This window comes from Triturus cristatus, chromosome 7, assembly GCF_964204655.1.
Source record: "Triturus cristatus chromosome 7, aTriCri1.1, whole genome shotgun sequence".
Lineage (NCBI taxonomy): Eukaryota > Metazoa > Chordata > Amphibia > Caudata > Salamandridae > Triturus > Triturus cristatus.
Genome location: NC_140590.1, coordinates 429,060,403 through 429,083,202, shown reverse-complemented (window position 1 = coordinate 429,083,202; position 22,800 = coordinate 429,060,403). Strand labels below are relative to the sequence as shown.

The window sequence follows — 22,800 nt, the reverse complement described above, 5'->3', positions numbered from 1 at the left end:
GACCAATACTTCAGTGAAAACGAGGGGTCGGTGTCGTCTGCGTTGTCCCTTTGGGAAGCCTTTAAAACTGTTATACGTGGACACGCCCTCGCCCAGATAGTGGTGGCCAAGAAGGTTAGGAGCGAGGCGGTGGTGAAGCTGGAGACTGACATCTCGGGGCTGGAGTCGGCCTTGGAGGCGAATGTTACTCCGGACGGGCTACATGCCCTTAGCCTGAAACAGTTCGAATATAGGTCCCTGGTCACTGACGCGGCCAAAACTATGTATAGGGAGCAGCAGGGCCGATTGTATGACGCGGGGGACAAGGCGGGAAAGTTGATTGCATGGCTGGACAAAAAGGAGAGAGTGAATCGTGTGGTCCCCGAGTTGCGTGCTGCGGATGGTGCGTGTGTGACTGAGCCGGATGAGATTGTGGAATGCTTCGCTGACCACCTCCGGGCGGTGTACTCCCCGGTGACTGACAGGGACGAGGATGACTCTCGCCTCCTACTGAGAGATATTGCTCTGCCCGGCCTGTCCGTTGAGGACCGGGAGCGGCTGGACGCCCCCTTATCGTCGGATGAAATAGCGACCGCGATTCGTTCCCTTCGCTCGGGCAAGGCTATGGGTCCCAATGGTCTGCCCATTGAACTATACAAATTGCGTCCTGATAAGCTTGCGCCCTTCCTCAGCCGCATGTTCCGCGACTCTCTTGCGGCGGGTTCCCTCCCGGCCGACCAGCGCTTGGCCACTATAGTCGTTCTCCCCAAGGAGGGCAAGCCGCGTGACCGCTGTACCTCTTACCGGCCTATTTCACTGCTCAATGCGGAGCCTAAAATCCTGGCGAAAGTCCTGGCCAATCGATTGTTGAGTGTCGTGTGCGACCTTATTCATCCGGACCAATGCGGCTTTATCCCGCACCGCAACACCGCTCTTAACTTGCGGCGTCTGCACGGGGTCCTCGCCAGGGCGGAGCTCCTCACCGAACCGGCCGTGCTGGTTTCTTTGGATGCCACGATGGCATTTGACACTATTGAGTGGCCATTCCTCTGGGCCGTCTTGGATAAATTCGGCTTTGGAGAGGGATTTATTGGCTGGGTGAGGCTCCTTTACACGGGACCCATGGCTCAAGTGGTGGTGAATGGGCGGGTCTCTCGGCCCTTTGCCCTCGGCAGGGGCACGAGGCAGGGGTGCCCGTTGTCCCCGTTGCTTTTTGCTCTCGCCCTGGAGCCACTCGCTGCCTGGCTCCGTTGGGAGCCCTCGCTTAGAGGGATCCGGTGGGGCCCGGGCTTTGAAGATCGGGTCTCGCTGTATGCGGACGACATTCTCCTGTATCTCACCTCACCGCGGCAGTCACTCAACGTCCTCTTTGACGTTCTGACCTCCTTTGGGAACAATTCGGGTCTCACGATCAATTGGTCTAAATCCTGCGTTTATCCCATCGCTGGTGGTCCTCCTCTCCTGCCGCCTCGGCTCCCGATTCAAATATCTCTGAGCGGCTTTAAGTACCTGGGGATATACGTTTCGCTGGACCCGGTGGCTCGCTACGAGCAGAATCTTCTGCGTCCACTTCGGCGACTGCGTGAGGACACGGCCCGGTGGTGCAGGCTGCCCCTGTCCCCGCTGGGTCGGGCCGCGCTGTTTAAAATGATGTCCCTTCCCAGGTTCCTCTATGCACTCCAGAACTCCTTCGACGTTATCCCAGTGGCCTACTTTCGGGAGGTGGAGAGCCTGCAGAGGAGACTGGTGTGGAACGGCCGGGCGCGTATTGCTCTTGCCAAGCTCACTCTCCCCTGGTATGACGGGGGCATCGCGCTTCCTGACATTCGCAGGTACTATTGGGCCTCGCAGCTATCTGCCATTAACCACGCCACGTATGCGCCCGGCTTGAATCCGGCGTATGAGATGGACAAGTTCCTGCTTCCCGGCGGGAACTACAACAGGGCACTTTATTCCCGCCTGGCTGACCGGACCCTTACGGGTCCTACTAAGATTGCTGTGCGGACCTGGAGGGCTGCCACTGCGGCCATGGGCTGGAGTGAGCGAATGACATGTGCTACTCCCTTGTTTGCCTCCGACCGCCTGGGCAGCTTGTGGACCACCAAGGGGTTTGACCAGTGGGACACGATTGGTATTAGCACAGTGGGAGACCTGTGGCACAAGGGCGCGGTCAAGACTTTCGCGGTGCTCCAGGCCGAATACGAGCTGACCGACAGGGAGTTCTTCCGCTACGCCCAGGTTCGACACGCCCTGCTCTCGGTCTTCGGGGAGGGGACCAAGATCCCTGTTTCCTCGCCCCTCGAGGACCGCGTACTTGACGGACATGTCCCTGATAGTACTATTTCTTTAATTTATAAAAAATTGATTAATCACCGGGCGGATCTCCTGGTGCGCCTTCGGGAGGCTTGGACTGGGGATGGGGTCGAATTGGACGACGAAGACTGGCAGTCTGCACTGTCGTCCCCCAAGGAGGTTGCCATTCCGGCTCGTCTCCGGTTGGTACAGCTCAAGATTCTCCACCGGGTGTATGTTACGGGTCCGCGCTTGGTCGCGATGGGATTTTCCGACGACGGGCTCTGTAAACGAGGCTGCGGGCTCAACGCCACCTTTCTTCATATCCTTTGGGAGTGCCGCGAGGTGGCGGACTACTGGCGCCGGGTCCACACGGTTATGGGACAGGTCACCGGGGTTGTGCTGCTGCCGGAGGTGCGTCGCTGTGTCCTGAATATGTGGGAGCCCAATGACTACAACGCGGCTCAGACTCGGTGGGCGGCCCTAGGGAACATGATTGCCAAGAGGGATATAGCGCAACTTTGGGGCGCTCAACGGCCGCCCACCGTGTCAGTATGGAAGGAGAATATGGACTGGTGTATGTTTCGGGAGAAGACAGTGTATGTGGCCCGTGGCAAGCCGGGGGCATGGGGTAGAATTTGGGGTCAATGGAATGCGTATCGCGGAGGCATCTGTACGCCCCCCCTGGTAGACACTGATATCGCCATGTCCCCCTGACCCTTGACGGCTCCTGGCGCTTTTTGTAACAACTACATATGGACGTTCATCTCCCTTGACCCCCTTCCCCCCCCCTCCATCCCCGGCCTCCCGGTACTCCTCTCTTTAGCGGATTGCTCAAATGTTCTGACTGGAGTTTCCCGGGGGGAGCCTGAACCGCACTGGTATCCCTCGTAACTCGCCTTTTGTTTTTATTGTTTTTCCTTTTGTTTCTGTTTTTGTTGGACTGACACTTGCTGTTCTTCGAGAACTATCTTGAGCCACTGCGGGGCAGTGCCCTGGGAACTGACTGCAGCCTTGATATGTGTATATTTCCTTATGTACCTAGCGGCCGGCCCGGGTGGTTGTAGGCCCATACTTGTAACCGAATTATTGTTCAATAAAAAATTTTTCAAAAAAAAAAAAAAAAAAAAAAAAACTGGTGAAAATAGCGTGGAATAAGGTAGTGGTTGAGGATTTGTGCGATATCTTCAATAAGACCGTAGTTACGCCCCCCTCAAATTTAGAAGAGGCAACACATTCCTACACTAGCTGGCTAGAAACAGCAGGGAACAAGCTAGCTACTAGAAAAATGTTCTATCCCACTTGACGACTGCCCTCCGCTCCTTGGTATTCACAGGAACCCAGGGAACAAAAATTGATTTGTAAACATCTGGAGAGAAGATGGAAAACGGAGTACAAGGATAGTGATAAGGAGGAGTATAAATGGGGCCTTGCCATATTCAAACAGCAGATTTACTATGCAAAGCTTCTATTTTTTTCCATGAAGATCAACAGAGCAAATAACTCAGTTAGGGAACTATTTAACACAGTCACCAGCTTGGCCAACCCAGTGGCCATTACATCCACGCCTAATCAGGTGAAAAATTGGCCAGTTTCTTCTATGGGAAAGTGGATGCCATTTTTTTCCACTTTCACTAATGTCACTATGGCGGGCCAAGCGGTTGACCTACATATAGAAAAGAAAGTGCTACTGGACAAATTTGCCCAGCTTACAGTTACAGAAACCGCTAATATTCTTATGCAGGTTAAATCCGGGTCCCCTTCGGACCCTTGCCAAATAGTGATACTAAAGTTAGCGGCAGAGCCAGTCTCTCGAGTCTTGACCCCCATTTTTAATTCGATGTACACAGAGGGATATTTTCCATTAGACTGGAAAAAACCCCTCTATTCTGCCCCTACTAAAGAAACCGAATCGCGACACAAAAGATCCTAACATCTTTAGGCCAATATCCAGACTTCTGGTACCTGCTAAAATGATCGCGAGAAATTTGAATATGCAACTTAGCCAATTTCTGAAGTTTACACAAGCTTTGGATCAAACTCAGTATGGCTTTCGAGGGGGTCACAGCATCGAAGTTGCTCTTTTGAAATCTACTGAAGAGATACAGACTATTCTAGATCAAGGTGGCAAGGCAGCTCTAATCATGCTAGATCTCTCTGCAGCATTCGATACGGTCAATCACGATTTGTTGATGGACCGGCTGCAGGAGATTGGTGTACAGAGTTCGGCTTGGACACTCCTAAGATCATTTTTGTCGAACCGGAGTCAGCTGGTGGCTCTGGGGGAATTTTTATCCGAACCTTTTTCACTGCCATGTGGGGTCCCGCAAGGGTCCTCATTGAGTCCGACACTATTTAATATATATGTGTCCTCTTTGGCGCCCCTTATTCAGTCATTTGGGTTTAGTCTGACTACTTATGCGGATGATACACAAATTATGGTGTCTCTTCTACCAGCTGAGTTAAAGAGCACGTCAGTCCGTTTTAAAGACTGTATGAATGCCGTAAGGATCTGGGTGGCGCAAAACTGCCTCAAGCTAAACTCCAGTAAGACGGAGGTGGTATGTTTTGGCAATGATCCTAAATTTTGGACGCCGGAGTGGTGGCCAGACACCCTGGGCCCTCTTCCCGCACCCAACAAGAAGGTTAAAAACCTAGGTGTGTGGGTGGAGCAGAAGCTCAATTTCAAAGACCAAGTAAACTCTGTGGCCTCTGCTACGTCTTTCGCTCTTAGGTCCTGCAAGAAAATGTTGCCATTGTTACCGACAGAATGTCGTAAAATAGTTATCACAGCTCTTACTATGTCGAGGCTGGATTACTGCAATAGTCTGTACTTTAAAATCCAGGAAGGTTTAATGCAGGAGTTGCAACTCCTGCAGAATGCGGCTGCTAGATTGGTGTTGGGCGTCCCAAAATACGCTCCAATAGCACAAGAGATACGGAAACTGCACTGGTTGCCAGTTAGGAAGCGTACCTTGTTCAAGGCGCTGTGTCTGGTTCACAAGGCACTTCATGGAGCAGGGTCAGCCTATTTAAAAGAGCGGCTGTACTGGTATACTCCAAACAGACTACTACACTCATCTGATGCCAAACTGGCTTATGTGCCATTTGTAAAAAAGGCCACCTGGGGTGGAAAAAACTTTGTAGATAATGCAGCCAAAGCTTGGAATAAGCTTCCTTTATATCTTAGAGGTATGTCGAGCGTTATGGCCTTCTGAAAAGCTTTAAAAACCTGGCTGTTTACTGATTAGCATGACCTCGGTTTCGATCCTTAGGCAAGATTTCAAATAGCGCCAGGACACCTACGGGCAACAGTAGCGCTCAACAAATGTTATAAATAAATAAATACACTGTTTGGCAGAGAACAGAAATTATATTATAATATATGTTTACTGCTGTTCTAACAAAATGCAAAAATCATAGATTACAAATCTAATATATCTATTGGAAGGAGGTTTGTGGTGAGCTAATGCTCAAAAGGCCTTTTGGCTTAAGAATTTTTCTTCAACTACTAAATTCCTTTTTAGGTCTCAACAATAGCTGTTGCTGTGTACTGTTGAAAGACCTTTTGGGTACACCACCAATACTTATAGTGGACTTATCACCTTGTGTCAGCAATTACTAATACCTATTAGACTTTCTGTCAAATTAATTTGGTTGCCCCTTAATCAATCTCTTTTCTTTTGCTTTCAGCACTACATGGAACTAAATCCATCTTTGCCTGTTCTCTCCTGTGTGATGCTTCTCACCTTCACATTCCTGCAGGCCGGCAGGGCTTGGCAGCTTCAATCAATGTTTTATTTTTTCACTTAGATCTCCAAGATGGGAACCCACCATCTTGGTGTGGTATTGTAAATTATGTCACATATGTGCACATGTGTGGCGACACTTGCATCTTTAGATTACCATTCTACAGCCGGACATTTTTTCTGTTTGTTTGTGTATGCTACCCTAGCAATAACCCTTGTTTTTCTTTTTGTCGATGCGGAACAGCATGACAGTAGTTTAACGTCTACAAGGCAAGCCTGTTAAATATTAACATGAACCTTGCAGAGCATGGGCATCTCAGCTATAAAAGTATGTGTCAATTATCGTGCATTTTCTGTCCTATTTTTTAGCTTGTGTTACCAAGTTAGAGATGGAATAGTTCCACTCTCTGCTGCTGCTAGCTTTCAAGTGGTCTGGCTCAGTTCTGTAACAGAGGAATAGACAAGATGCTATATAGATAGCTTCCATGTATTCTCTGAAATCTGGATTTACATGCTGCACACTGCAACAGGAACAATAGTAAAGCATAAGCAGCCCCCCCAGCTCCATCAACTACCATGTAAAAAAAGGTATAAATGAAACCAGTAATTGAGGTGGGACAAAGCAGATGTACCTGCTGCTGCAGGGATGCTGAAAGCTGAATCTTTTACTTCAGGCCTTATGGCAAAAAGGAATGCGGGATAATACATAACTCAGTATAAACATTCTAAATCAAATTAAGCTAGTGGTAACGTAGATAGGGACTGGGCAAATGGCTTTCTAATATAAGATGAGATATCATTGGAGTGTAGTGTTGTGAGTAACTAGGTTATTGGTTGAGTGGGGTGGAAACCCTGCATGAGCAGCAGCCACAATCCCTCTCACAGTGAACCTCTAAAGTCACTAAATTAAACTTTGCTTAACTCTCTGATAGCATGGCATAAAAACAGTCAGTCTTTGTGGCAATGTGTAAAGAATTTATGCAGCACACAATCACTATTAAAGTGAAAACACAACACATGAAATATCAAATATAATTTAGTAAAATAGAGTAAATTTAAATAAATTATTTGACACCAAAACAATAAAACTCCAATCACTAGAACTGGAGGCATGCAATTTCAAAGACTTAATGTAGGTATAGTGCCTGAAAGCACATAGCACCACTCACAGTTCTCTGGTCATGTGAGACCTGGTGAAAATCACAAGTTCAGGCTCACTGCAATGAAGTCCAGGCCAGATACAGAGACCCGGTTACTCCCATTGAAAAAGTTATCTTCTAAAGTCCAGCGTGAAGAGTTCCATTCGATCAGGGAGGAGGCCATGAGGAACAGGGAGAGCGTCATGAATTGTCGTCGCTATAGCACAAAGATCCTGTCAGGCGTCACGGACAGTCATTGCTGGAGATTTGCATTGGAGGTCACCGCAGGTTGTCAATGCTATAGCGTGAAGTATAGATCTCACATTGCGCGTCGTAGCATGACGAGTCGGGTTCACCGTTGCTTCATATTGACAGGCAGCAAGATCTTAGTGCGAATGGACCAGTTTGTGTCGCAAATAGCCCACAACTTCAGAATTTCTCCTTTTCTTCAAATAGCTCAACTGATGCCACTCCAAAGGTTCAGGAACTGGAAAGCACATCTCAGAGATCAAAAACTCACTCCAAAGGAGGCCAGCTTGGCTCAGGCAGCAGGTCCAGGCAGCAGCTCAGCTAGGCAGATGCAGGGAAACCTCTTGGGCTTGTTATGTCCCTGTAGCTCTAACAGGAGGTCAGTTAGCTGACCCTTGGAGTCCCCTCAACCTTGGATGAAGGGTACTGGTCCAGTCTTCCTTCTCAGCAAGCAGGGCAGGCCTCAAGCAGCAAGGTGTCCTTCTTGTGTGGTATCCAGAGGTCTCGGAGTGTACCAAAGAGTTGGGTCTGAGGGTCTTATATTTATACCTGGTGCCAGCTTTAAAGTGGGAGATGATCCTGGAGTTTCCCCCTACAGTGGTGTCTGGAATTTACTGCCTCCCTGTCCTGGTTCCAGTCTATCTGGGGGAACAATAGGCCAGTGTTAAGTCTTTTGTGTGTAAGATGAGCTAGTACCTTTGAAGTGAAAGTGTGGCAAGTGAGAGCTTCACACCCCTATTAAGTCAGAGATGACTTGTTGTAAATAACTGTTTCTGCTGGGTTACCCCAAACTTTTTGCCATCTTCCTCCGCTGGTTTTGACTTCGTTTTTGCTGGCTTTAGGACTCTGTGCACTTTTTCATTGCACACGAGTGCATGCGCTCTGTGTCTAAAATGTAATGGCAGTTGGTTTCTCCATGATTCATATATTTGATTTACTGATAAGTCCCTAGTAAAGTGCACTATATGTGCCCAGGGCCTGGTAATTAAATAAAGCTACTAGTGGGCCTGCGCAGTGATTGTGCCACCCACGCGAATAACCCTTTAAAACATATCTCGGGCCTGCCACTGCACAGCCTATGTGTGCAGTTTTAAACTGCCATTTCGACCTGGCAAGTACATCTTCCTAATAATTACAATGGATGGTTTCAGTTCCTATGGGTTAAGGGGAACACAGCCACTAATTACGTGGTGTTATAGAGAAGAGGGGTAGTCTCCTGGGATAGGTGAGTGTGCACAGAAAGAGGAAGGTACTCCTTAGTTTGGTACGTAGTGCCCTCACACACCCTTTCGAGTGTATAGCATCATCATCGGGCAAGGTTGCTCCTCGTGGGGGTGGCGCTGCAGTCCCTCACGGGCCCCAAGGGGCTCTCTGGCGGAGATCTTTTAGGAGTTTGCCACAGTGGTGAGTGCGGGTATGTGGGAAGGAAGTGTCAGTGAGTGTGAGTTAAAATGGAACAGAAGGCCCTGTAAATTTTATTTGTAGGACCCCTGCTCCAAAATAAAAGTCAACGGGGATGGAGATGCACATTTGTGCCGTTGCGAGAGGGGAAACAGAACCAAATAAGTTCCCACTTCTCTCAACCCGAGTGTTGTGTGATAAGGTGCGGTTTTAAAAGGGGGTCGACATGTTTCGCGCTACAGATTGGTCCCTAAAGGATCCTTCAGCGCTTCATCAGGACCAGTTGGAGAAAGAAACCAGGGATCAGGAAAAGACACACTGTATCCCTAGAAAAACCTGGTTAAGGTATGTAACGGTAATAATTATAAGGACCCGTTCTTATACTAATGTCCTAGTTCACAGCCCTCCCATGGTCTGAGAAGGGCTCCGTCGGATGTACCGCGATGTGAAGTTCTGATATGGCCTCACGGAACCGGAAACCTACCCGTCCAACGGTACTGCCGGTACATCTTCCTGCCAGACCTAAACCCTCTCTTTTATTATTCCAGCACGAGCGCTATTCATGCAGCGCTTGTTTTGTGGCAGCGTTTGTTTTTAATATACTCGTTTGACATTTAATTTAAATTGTTTTAGAGTTCTCCCTGGTTCTACCTGCCTGGCCTCGCATACCCCCACCTCTGTCATCACACCTGCACAGTAATCTTGGCATTTCACCGCGTTTTGCGGGTCCTTCGCCCCTGACTCGCGGCGGCCATCTTGGGTGAGTGGGTCCCAGTGCACCAGCAAGTCCTCTCTCCATCTCCTTTGGAGACTATTTAGGAAGGCTAGTTTGAGCAGTGCGCCCTATTCCAGCGCGAGCGCTATTCATGCAGCGCTTGTTTTGTGGCAGCGTTTGTTTTTAATATACTCGTTTGACATTTAATTTAAATTGTTTTAGAGTTCTCCCTGGTTCTACCTGCCTGGCCTCGCATACCCCTACCTCTGTCATCACACCTGCACAGTAATCTTGGCATTTCACCGCGTTTTGCGGGTCCTTCGCCCCTGACTCGCGGCGGCCATCTTGGGTGAGTGGGTCCCAGTGCACCAGCAAGTCCTTTCTCCATCTCTTTTGGAGACTATTTAGGTAGGCTAGTTTGAGCAGTGCGCCCTATTCCAGCGCGAGCGCTATTCATGCAGCGCTTGTTTTGTGGCAGCGTTTGTTTTTAATATACTCGTTTGACATTTAATTTAAATTGTTTTAGAGTTCTCCCTGGTTCTACCTGCCTGGCCTCGCATACCCCCACCTCTGTCATCACACCTGCACAGTAATCTTGGCATTTCACCGCGTTTTGCGGGTCCTTCGCCCCTGACTCGCGGCGGCCATCTTGGGTGAGTGGGTCCCAGTGCACCAGCAAGTCCTCTCTCCATCTCCTTTGGAGACTATTTAGGTAGGCTAGTTTGAGCAGTGCGCCCTATTCCAGCGCGAGCGCTATTCATGCAGCGCTTGTTTTGTGGCAGCGTTTGTTTTTAATATACTCGTTTGACATTTAATTTAAATTGTTTTAGAGTTCTCCCTGGTTCTACCTGCCTGGCCTCGCATACCCCCACCTCTGTCATCACACCTGCACAGTAATCTTGGCATTTCACCGCGTTTTGCGGGTCCTTCGCCCCTGACTCGCGGCGGCCATCTTGGGTGAGTGGGTCCCAGTGCACCAGCAAGTCCTCTCTCCATCTTCTTTGGAGACTATTTAGCTAGCCATGTTTACGCGCAGCGGTCACGCGCAGCGGGGACGCCGGACTGATGCCGGAGTTACGCCAGAGTTCAGCCCGTCTGTGCCCGTTCGGGCCCAGACGGGCTCAGGGCTGGCTGCTATGCCCGCTCCTGGGGAACCGGGCCATACTCGTATTGGGTATAGTAGGGAAGAACTTTTGTCCTGGCGGCTCACGAATCCCGTACCCTGTAGGTATGTCTATGAGGGCGATCTACCATTCCTGCCTTGTGGGACATGTAGTGGGGGTCGGTGTATGTCCGTTGATAATTCTGTGCTTTCTATAGCTTTGCTGAATTGCCGGTCTGTACCTAGTCATGCCACAGAAATTAATTCCCTGGTATTGGACCATAAGTTGGATGTGCTATTTTTAACCGAGACCTGGATCTCTTCCTGTTCGGGTCCTGACATAGTCAGAGCTCTCCCTTCCGGTTTTCTAATGGCTCATCTGGATAGGCCTGTGGGGAGGGGAGGAGGGCTTGCTATCCTTTATAGGGATTCGTTAGTCTGTAAGGTGCAGGACGGAGGGATGAGTGACTGCGAGAGTTGTCAGTTCTCTCTTCGACTGTCACCCACGGCGTCGTTGACAGGCCTTCTGATTTATCGTCCCCCTGGGCCCATGGGAAATTTCTCTAATTCCTTTTTGGAATCAGCGGCGCTTCTTGCCTCTTCCACTGGCAATTTTATCGCCCTGGGTGATTTTAACATCCACTTTGATGATTCTCACAACTCCTTGGGAGTAGACCTACAAAGTGATCTTCAAGCCTTGGGGATTAACTTGGCTAATTCCGGTGCCACACACAGGAAGGGCCATTTGTTGGATCCCATATTTTCGAACTCGGTCTGCCTCAAGGCTTTTCCAGCGCTGGCCTTGCCTTGGACGGATCATTTTATGGTGCCTGCCCAGTGGCAGTTTGATGTTCCAGTCATATCGGCTCCCAGGGTATACACGGTGGAAAGAGCTTGGTCGAGACTCTCAGTGGATACCTGGGCGGCCCATTTGGAGGCGTCCCGGCCTTCCCTTGGGTCTAATCCGTTAGTCGCCGATGAGAGGCTAAATATCTGGCTGACCAACTCGCTTGATGCTCTCCTCCCTAAGAAGAAACAACTCTCTATGGGTAAAAGAGTGGGATCGGCGCCCTGGTATACATCAGAGTTGAGAACTTTGAGAAGGGGCTGCAAGAGATTGGAACGATCTTGGAGGAAAGATTGGAGCGAAGCAATCCGGAGAGAATACCGGGCGGCTTTAAGCACTTATAAATCCGCCATTCGGGTGGCTAAATCTGTATTCTTTGAGGAGAGAATAGGCTCGGCGGCCAACTCCTCAAAAGAATCATTTAGGGTTATCAAGGAACTTCTAAAAGCCCCCGAACCTCCAGTCCTCCATGCTGACCCTCTTGGGAAATGCTCCGAACTTGCCTCCTTCTTTAAAACTAAAATAGATAACATCCTTTCATCACTCCCTCGGTTAGACGAGGAGACTTCCTCTGATGGTAAGTTGGAGTTTCTGCCCAGGGCGCAGACAGCGGAGTTGGCCTCCTTTGGATCGGTCACTGAGGAAGAAGTTCTCACAGTTTTGACGACCATGAAAAGTGGTTCGCCTAAAGACCCTGCACCACTGAAATATCTTAAGCAGGTGGCCTCTATCATCGGTGGTCCAGTGACGGATTTGATAAATGTATCCTTCGCCCAAGGAATAGTGCCCCCAAGCTGGAAGGGAGCGGTTGTCAAGGCTCTCTTAAAGAAGCCTAACTTGGACCCCGCTGACCTTGCCAGCTTTAGGCCTATCTCTCTGCTCCCCGGCTTTAGCAAGGTAGCAGAGAAGTTGGTCAATCGGCGCCTCTCGGGCTTCCTGGAGTCCAACTCCCTTTTGGGTGATTCCCAAACGGGCTTTCGTCCCGGTCAGGGGACCGAAACTGCCCTGTTGGCAGTCATGGAGAATGCCAGGAGCATTCTGGACACAGGGGGATCAGTGGCAGTGATCCTCCTTGACCTCAGTGCGGCATTTGACACTGTGGATCATCAAGTGCTTCTCCAACGACTGTCGGGGGTGGGGGTCTCCGGGCTGGCCCTGAAGTGGTTCTCTTCCTTTTTGGCTGGCCGAACGTTTGAGGTGTGGGAAGGCCATACGAAATCTTCATCGGTTTCTCTCCAGTGTGGTGTGCCACAGGGCTCATCGCTGAGCCCCACCTTATTTAACATTTATATGGCTCCCCTGGAGAATGAGATACTGCCCCTGGGTATCAAGATTATCAGCTATGCTGATGATACCCAGCTGGTGGTAGGCCTCCCCCAGTCGTCTTACCATCCCGATCAGCTGCACCCTGCTTGGATAAGATCTTCAAGTGGATGTGTAGCTCAGCACTCAAGCTTAACGGCTCCAAAACGGAACTGATGATATTGGGAAACTCCCCTCCTACCCTGTCTCCGAGTAGCTGGCCTAGTTGCCTGGGAGCGGCTCCCACCCCCAAACAGGAGATCAAGAGTCTGGGGGTGTGGTTGGAGCAGGACCTTACCTTTAAGACTCATGCTAAAAAGACCGCAGGCGTGTGTTTTGGTCTGCTCCGTTCAGCCCGTAAGATTTTACCTCTCCTCCCTGTGGTTTCTAGGAGGTTACTTGTTCAGGGACTTATCATCTCCCGGCTGGACTTCAGTAATGCGCTGTTTCTGGGGGCCCCAGAGTCCACCCTAAATAAATTACAGCAAGTGCAGAACGCGGCCGCCAGGCTCCTGATGGATCTCCCCAGGCGTCAGTCTGCTCGTCCTGCGCTGAAGGCGCTGCACTGGCTTCCCGTTAGGGAGAGGGTGAAATTTAAGGCGCTCTGCATGGCCCATAAAATCTTGCAGGGGAAAGGCCCTCCTATCCTTCGGGATATGGTGCAACCTTATAAGACCTCTCGTTCCCTTCGTTCAGAGCATCAACATCTGCTGCAGGTCATGAGAGTTAGGAAGGCAAGAACCGGGGGTAGAAGGTTTTCCATCAATGTGGCCATTCTGTGGAATTCCCTTCCACTGCACTTACGCTTGGAATCAAATTTCCTCCGCTTCCGCAAGTTGTTAAAAACTCACTTGTTTCCTGCTTAATACCGGTGCCTCATGTCATGGCGTTTCTTTCTGGATGAGCGCGGGGATGCCCAAGGGTAACCAGGCGCGTTATAAAACTCACTAATAATAATAATAATAATAATATTACATATAAGTCACCCCTAAGGCAGGCCCTAGGTAGCACTATGGACAGGGAGTAGTGTATATAAAAGGTAGGACATGCACTTTTGAGTTTTACATGTCCTGGTAGTGAAAAACTGCCAAATTCGTTTTTCACTACAGCGAGGCCTATCTCTCCTGTAGGTCAGCATTGGAGCTGCCTTGTGACACTTTAGAAGTTTAACTTCCAATTCAGAAAAGAAAAGTAAATTTGGTGTCTCGAGACACACAATTCAAAGACACATCTTTTAGTGAAGTTGTTTTTTTAAGTTACAGGTCTGAAAATGCCTCTTTTAGAAAGTTGGCCTTTTCTTACTTTAAGCATTATGTGCCTCTGCCTGTCTCTGGAATACACTTCTGGGTTGGGGTGAATGATGGGCTTGACCTATTCCCACTAGACAGTCACATACAAAGGGAGCTGAGGTGTGCTCTTCAGATCGTGATGGCCCATCACAAGGCTGATGGGCCTTCCTGAGCTAGAGTGAGAGAAATGAGCTGAAACTTGCACCTGAATAGGGTTGTGCCTGTCCCCACACAAAGAGCCAGGGCAGGAAAGGGCAGGGTATTGTGCTCAACAAAGACCGTTCTTTGACGTCTCCCTACTTCAAAGATTAAAATAGCTATACGTAGTAGACTTCTGACACCATCTACAAAGAACACTTCTGGAACTGAGGACATTCTACCAGAAGGAAGAGCTGTTCTGCTGGCAGGAGGGACTGCCACTTTGCTGCTTGCTTTGCTGTGTTGGTCTGCTGCTTCTTCCTGGGAGTGAGAGGACTGTTCTTGACCCTCTACATCCTGCATCTCTAAAGGTTCTCCAAGGGCTTGCCTTCTGATTCTGAAGTCTCAGGGATATCAAAGACTGCACCTGCATTGTGCTACCAGCACCTGGGCTCCTCTGCTGTGAGTCCTGCTCTGCCATGTGATACCAAATCCAGTCCTGGGCTCTTGGATGTGAGTGTTTGGTGCTGCAACCCAAGAAACCAATGTATCAACACTGAAGTGTCGATCGCAACCGGCGCATTTCTCTGCGATATCGCTGCAACGCAGCTGCTTGCAGTGAAGCCGTGGACACCGTTCACTAGCTGTGTGATGCAATGACAAAGACTTACAATGTATCCCTCACTTTGTCAACACAACGTTGCTGTGTGAGTCTCGGACACCGCAACGCTGCCGTCAGCGATGCACCATCCCTGACTCTGATGCATTCCCAGTGCTGCGCGGCTTCTGGCAAACACATTGTCTACAAACCAGCGGCTCCACATCGACACCTCAGACCGACACACATCGCTCTTGACATCGCCTTTGACTGCAATGCATCCCCTCTGTTTTTCAATGCATTGTTCCGAGCTTCGACGCATCCAAGGTACTGCCAGCGAGTCTGCGTGGCTCCTGTATCTGGCCCACGATCCATTACGGTTGCACTGAACTTTTGGATTTGCCCCGGTCAAGCGCGACCAGATAGCCCCAGTTGGAGCTTTTGATTTTTAAACATTGAGTTTTGATTTAGTCTTGCAAAATTCGTATCTTGACTTGTGTATGTATGTTTATTGTTGGTTTGGTCTTGTTTTACTCAGATACATATTGGCTATGTTTCTAAACTGTTATGAAGTACTTTTGTGGTGTTTACACTGTGCTTCTCTGTTTGTGCACAAATACTTTACACATTGCCTTTTAAGTTTAGCCTGAATACTCTCTGCCAAGCTACTAGAGGTTGAGCACAGGTAAACTTTTAGTGTGCACTACACATATTCTGACTTGGATTGTGGTTCCTGTTAGATATGGTGCATACCTCTGCCAACTAAAAACCCAATTTCTAACATGGCTTATCCTGCCAACACCCAGAACCTCCTTTGGCATACTGTCTAGCAGAAATACAAAAAGGCCAACTGCCAACTACACCTAGTCATGTGGCCAAGAAACAGGCTGCTGCACAAAATGGTTAGGACAAGAAAATGCCATCTTTCTAAAAGTAAACACCACAAGAAATCCCAATACTGATCACCATTCACTCATACCGTCTTTCAGAGACATATGAAACATTATAACTCAGGTTCTGTACACTTTTTCGCCCTCAGTAATATCAAAATACCTCTGGCTAATATCTCGCTAGATAACGTTTTTAAATCTTTTCAGAGGTAGAGGAAGGATTCGGTCTGGCAAAAGGTTTATTTTGCCAGGTTGAAATGGCTGTCTGCACACACAGGCTGCAATGACAGGCCTGATACATGTTTAAAGAACTACTTAAGTGAGTGTCACAATAAGTGCTGCAGGCCCACTAGCAGCATTTAATTTACAGGCCCTGGGTACATTTACTAGGGATTTACAAGTAAATTAAATTAACCAATTCTGTGCAAGCCGATGTTACCATGTTTTAGGAAGAGAGCACAAGCACTTAAGCACTGGTTAGCAGTGGTAAAGTGCACACAGTCCTAAAGGCCAACAAACGTAGGTTCAGGAAACAGGACGGTGCTGGCAAAATGTTTGGGGGTGGCTCTGCAGAGAGAGACAAATCCAACATGGACTGACTCTTTTATTCCTTTTTTGCTTAGTTACTACATTTTGTGATACTTATATATATTTGTAGGAGAATAGCTCATAATGAGTATTAGTCTGTTGTAAAATGCTCATATGTTTGAGTTTATACTTATATTGGAGTTCGGAGTGAACCCATGTTCTTCACCTGTTGATGAGAGATTCTGTGACAGGTTTTTGTAACTCCTAACACCCTTCCCCACATAAGTATAACTTAGTGGAAGGGGTAAGAGACACCTAACTGGTTTCCTATTCTCCAAAACGTTTCATTTTCCTTTTGGGGTTTGGGAAATCCACAGGGTGTGACCCAAATAATTTCAGGGAACACTACAGTGCTATCCTTTGGTGGGTATGTACTTATCAAATCCAATGAAAATTAGGAGTGTTTAATGTTTTTAGTACATGGCCATACACTAACTTCCTGACTAGTGGCCCTCCCATATTGCCCAGAGTTTTCAGCTCCTTCCACACCTTTACTCTTGCACGTTTTCTCCCAAGTTTTAAAAGACACTACTATCAAGTATTGTGTACAAATTCCCCTGTGAACAAAGTATTTGTTAATGTTTAGACTTTCGGATGAAAGCAAAACTCACATGGAACATCACCATCTTCACGTATTTTACATAGATTTACCAAAATTATGGGAAAATGTCAAGAAAACAAACTTCAAAACTTTGTACACCTCTAGTGAAAACCACTTAACTTCTCTGGGCAGTTTAAGCTTTAAACAACATTTACATTAACTTCCATATGTCGGCGACTAAGCATGATATTATTTGATTTTTAATTTTGTTCTAAATATTTTGCCACTTTTTCACATAAATCATATGGCTATGGATTTCACCTTCTCCTAATTTGGTTCACATATTCCAAAATTACAGCGATTTCAGCCAGTGATGTGTATGAATGCTCTACAGATGCTACTTTTCGATACTATGTTACTACTCAGGGTGAAAGTTTATGAAGTGATACTGCCATCTTTTACATCGTCGTCCTTGGGAGGTCTCTACACTGCCTGGCTGTGAATGCCAGAAACAGAATCCAATTTAGAATAATTACAGTGATCTTCAATTGTCAGCATAGGCTAGGACCAGCCTGTCTTTCCCATTGACCTATTTGTCACCTTGCAAATTGGACCCCCAATCTTCTATCCAACTTTTGCTAACTATACATCTGTAAACCTCAAGGAAATAGAAGGTTACCAGTATTCCGGCTCCAAACGGGGAACCCGCTGCTCTCGGGGGTTGACTCTTCTGCTGAATAGCTATATTGTTTTTTTGATGGCATTTTCTTTCTCTTTCCTTATGGAGACCAAGTACAGTTTAATATGTTAAATATATTAGTTACCTTGCTCAAGGCAGACTGGCTCAGATAGTGAGGCTCTGGCTCCCTGTGGTGCAGTAGTTCCAGCAATGGAGTCGACGGACTCATGGTTACGCACCTGCGCGCTACGAGAGGTACTAGACCTGATAACGATTTTAGCAGCTTACACAGCAACCCCACACATTTTCCTACTCCCTGCTGACGAGAGGCAACTACCTCGAAACACGTGTCCAGGGATGGCACACGCCACGCATACTTGCATTCACACTCGAGCATAGGTGTATCCGCCGACGCTGACCTTCAGGGACCATTTTCATTGGGGGAACACGCCTGGTAGGTGTAGCAGTGTGCGACCAATCTGGTTTAACTTTATATTCAGGCTCCCTTGAGCCGGTGGAGTCGACGGACTCATGGTTACGCACCTGCGCGCTACGAGAGGTACTAGACCTGATAACGATTTTAGCAGCTTACACAGCAACCCCACACATTTTCCTACTCCCTGCTGACGAGAGGCAACTACCTCGAAACACGTGTCCAGGGATGGCACACGCCACGCATACTTGCATTCACACTCGAGCATAGGTGTATCCGCCGACGCTGACCTTCAGGGACCATTTTCATTGGGGGAACACGCCTGGTAGGTGTAGCAGTGTGCGACCAATCTGGTTTAACTTTATATTCAGGCTCCCTTGAGCCGGTGGAGTCGACGGACTCATGGTTACGCACCTGCGCGCTACGAGAGGTACTAGACCTGATAACGATTTTAGCAGCTTACACAGCAACCCCACACATTTTCCTACTCCCTGCTGACGAGAGGCAACTACCTCGAAACACGTGTCCAGGGATGGCACACGCCACGCATACTTGCATTCACACTCGAGCATAGGTGTATCCGCCGACGCTGACCTTCAGGGACCATTTTCATTGGGGGAACACGCCTGGTAGGTGTAGCAGTGTGCGACCAATCTGGTTTAACTTTATATTCAGGCTCCCTTGAGCCGGTGGAGTCGACGGACTCATGGTTACGCACCTGCGCGCTACGAGAGGTACTAGACCTGATAACGATTTTAGCAGCTTACACAGCAACCCCACACATTTTCCTACTCCCTGCTGACGAGAGGCAACTACCTCGAAACACGTGTCCAGGGATGGCACACGCCACGCATACTTGCATTCACACTCGAGCATAGGTGTATCCGCCGACGCTGACCTTCAGGGACCATTTTCATTGGGGGAACACGCCTGGTAGGTGTAGCAGTGTGCGACCAATCTGGTTTAACTTTATATTCAGGCTCCCTTGAGCCGGTGGAGTCGACGGACTCATGGTTACGCACCTGCGCGCTACGAGAGGTACTAGACCTGATAACGATTTTAGCAGCTTACACAGCAACCCCACACATTTTCCTACTCCCTGCTGACGAGAGGCAACTACCTCGAAACACGTGTCCAGGGATGGCACACGCCACGCATACTTGCATTCACACTCGAGCATAGGTGTATCCGCCGACGCTGACCTTCAGGGACCATTTTCATTGGGGGAACACGCCTGGTAGGTGTAGCAGTGTGCGACCAATCTGGTTTAACTTTATATTCAGGCTCCCTTGAGCCGGTGGAGTCGACGGACTCATGGTTACGCACCTGCGCGCTACGAGAGGTACTAGACCTGATAACGATTTTAGCAGCTTACACAGCAACCCCACACATTTTCCTACTCCCTGCTGACGAGAGGCAACTACCTCGAAACACGTGTCCAGGGATGGCACACGCCACGCATACTTGCATTCACACTCGAGCATAGGTGTATCCGCCGACGCTGACCTTCAGGGACCATTTTCATTGGGGGAACACGCCTGGTAGGTGTAGCAGTGTGCGACCAATCTGGTTTAACTTTATATTCAGGCTCCCTTGAGCCGGTGGAGTCGACGGACTCATGGTTACGCACCTGCGCGCTACGAGAGGTACTAGACCTGATAACGATTTTAGCAGCTTACACAGCAACCCCACACATTTTCCTACTCCCTGCTGACGAGAGGCAACTACCTCGAAACACGTGTCCAGGGATGGCACACGCCACGCATACTTGCATTCACACTCGAGCATAGGTGTATCCGCCGACGCTGACCTTCAGGGACCATTTTCATTGGGGGAACACGCCTGGTAGGTGTAGCAGTGTGCGACCAATCTGGTTTAAGTTCCAGCAATGCAGATGGTCCCGGGAATGCTACAATCAAGATCACTAGTCAGAGCTTTTGTGCTCTGAGGCAAACTAGTGGAAGCTCTGTTGGGTCAGAAGACAGCAGCGCGCCTGTATGAATCCCTGTGCTCAGCACCTTCTACCATGAGCTTAATGTGGTGACAGTGATACTTTCCTTCCACTGACTTTTTCTCTGCTCACTCCTTAATTTTCTGCTTCCAGACACAGGTGGAGCCTACTCCTTGTATAAGACAACACTTCTCAGTAAGTATTTGCTCTACCTTTGGGCTGCTAGCCTGTGATGTTGGTCTATTCAAAAGTGAGTGGGTGAGTCATTTAAGAAGTGAGTTAGTGAGCGGGTGAGTGCATGAGTGTCTTTAAATGGCACCTGCTAAAGATTAAATTACCCAGAGTGACAAGCACAGATAAACCCACGGCCTTCAGACCAATACCTTAAACATTTTCTGAAAGTCTAATGTGTTTACCATACTTCCAAGGGAAGTGTGTTTTAACTCAACTCTAGTTGCAGCCCAAGCTCTGCTGTCTTTGAATGACAGATTCACTGTAGGGATATTTAGCAGCATGGATCCTTCCAGGTGACGGCACTTGTCCTTGACACAAATCCTGACTTTGTTTTCCAATGGTGTCAGCTCATTCAAAATCTTCCATAGCAAAAACATGATGTGAAAAATGCTTTGTTTACAATAGGTAGCCAATGAAGGCTTTCTTGAGCACTAGAACAATGTCCTAATTCGTATGCCAATAACCAGCAGGACTGTTAGATCCTAGAGGATCTACAGTCACAAAATATATTTTGTTAAGGCCTTGTAACAGGCATTTAGAATGATTTGATCCAAATGTAAAATGAGATTTTTTTCCTCTCCTTGGATCGATAAAAGGTATGAAGTTCTTCTGACTTGATGAAGTTAAAATACAATCCTATTCATAGCAGCCATCCAGATTCCCACCATTCATGCCTTTTCCAAAGAACAGAAGAGAAATGATGAAAAGGCTGTTATTCTATAGGTTTTACTGAAACCAAAAACTCAAGTACATTTTCCTGTATTGAGACCTCTGTTGCTCTGAAAGAGGGGGATTCAAGACAGGCCCAACAAAGTTTAATCCATGCAATATTTCAAGACAATGTAAGCGTTTTTTTTAATAGATTTATTGTTTGTAAATGTATCTTACATGGGTCTCAAGAAAATCTTGCATAATCCCACTCCTCCCAGACTATGTTGGGCACGTCTTCCTGTGGTACTTCAATTGACCAGATCAGGGTAATGATAATTGGACACATCAATTCTCAGAAAGAAGATGGGAACCTATACTATGAAATGTACCAACCAAAATTTGACATGCTATAACTAATAAGAAGAAATTTGTGAAAGACGAGACTACAGCCTGATGCTACAGACTAATATGACGCTGGAGAAACCTAACTGTTTCACATGTACGATCTCCCCTATAAAAAGGAGAGAACCCAAACTACTGTAGTTTCTGAGATCCCAGTAACCTATAACAGTGGAGCTAATAGCAATACATGGCACCTGGCACCGAAGATCAGTGTGAACAGGATCAGCACGCACACGCGGTGACAGAGTCCACTTGAATTCAAATCTCACTCCACTTCTCTGGGCTGTTCTTTTGTGCTCCACCAAATGACACTAGTCCATCCTTCCCAGTTATTCAACCCGTTGTGATTATTTCATGATTTATGTTCATTTATGGGTTTTTTAACGCACGTTGCTTAGACAGACTTGGAGATTCTTGCATGGAGCACCAGCTCGTTTTTAAAATTCTTCAATTTGAAAAGACTTCACCAAGTTGTTCAGGCATCATTTAAATCAAGGCCCTGCACAAGGCAGCACTGCAAATAAGCCCACATGAAACAGCATCTGATGGTTTTGCTTTCCTTAGTTTTGCTATTACTAGTGGTCTTAAACCTATCTGTTGTAGATAATGCGATCCCTGAACTGGTCCTTGTACAGATCTTGCCACAAAACTAACAAATAAGTAAATGAAACACAGAGTTAGGGTGATAACGCATAAGCTAGTTAATAAACAGTTTGTATTTCCTTGGCACACAATTGTAATTTGTGAACACAACCGAGAAGGAAGGCCTGTGCCAACCCAAGCAAAGCCCATTGCCATCATTAGTCAGTCACCAGTAAATATACTATACAGTAAACAACCTGAACTGTGTTAGGGTCCTGTAGTTACTCTATATCTATATCTGCATTGATGAAGTACTGTGTCAAGTACTAATCCGATGGTACTCCCTCTCCCCCGGTACGGAAGGAGACAAGGAAGCGATGAGGAGTTAATGGTAATTGACAGCAACAGAGAGAAATAACCAAAACACGTAGGGGCAGATTTACAAGCCCCTTGTGCCACTTTTGCGTCACCTTTACCATGGGAAAAGTGACGCAAAAGTGGTGCAAGGGGACTTTAAATCTGCCCCGTAATGCCCTTTAGTAAAACACGCGTGCAACGCAACATGCAAGGAGACATACCTCTTTCCCTGCAGTTGTCGGGTCCGTCTCGAGCTCTTCCCGCGGGCTCGCGGCGGCTTCTGCGCTGCTTTCCTCAGCAGTTAGCTGGGCCTTGCCGGAGTTCCCCTCATCCGGGCACTCTGTCAGCACTCCCACCTGGGACTCGAGCGCCTGCTTCCCTTTCCAAGGACTTGAGCCGAGCCCCCCAGTCTGCGGCAGCGGTTTCGGATCCTGTGAAGATGATTGGCAGCAGTGAGAGGCAGCATTCTCCCGCACCGCTGGCTCCATGCTGCTACAGAGCCCAAGCTCGTGCAGCTGCACGCCTCTCGGTTACAACCTTTTGTTCAGAAATCTGTTTACACGTGTCGCTCTGAAGCCCTGAAACCCCTAACTAATAAACCTTACATCAATTGTTTACATACTGCAGCGCGGAGGCGTGCAAAAAAGGTTAATCTGCAATCTGAACTGCAGCTGCACTTTACTCGTGGAAAT

At 48.1% G+C, this 22,800-nt stretch overlaps 1 protein-coding gene across 2 annotated transcripts in view; it reads right to left on the bottom strand.

Annotated features, from left to right (window-relative positions):
• The window catches only part of LOC146809872 (myosin heavy chain, skeletal muscle-like), an 880,636-nt gene that overhangs the window by 606,247 nt on the left and 251,589 nt on the right, over positions 1-22,800 (bottom strand). The window contains exon 3 of one of the 2 annotated variants that reach the window (XM_085616724.1): positions 22,330-22,539. The exons of the other annotated variant lie outside the window; for it this stretch is intronic. Within the exon in view, the coding sequence (XP_085472850.1) occupies positions 22,330-22,539 (210 nt within the window). The remainder of the gene's footprint in view (positions 1-22,329; positions 22,540-22,800) is intronic. 2 annotated transcript variants of the gene reach the window in all.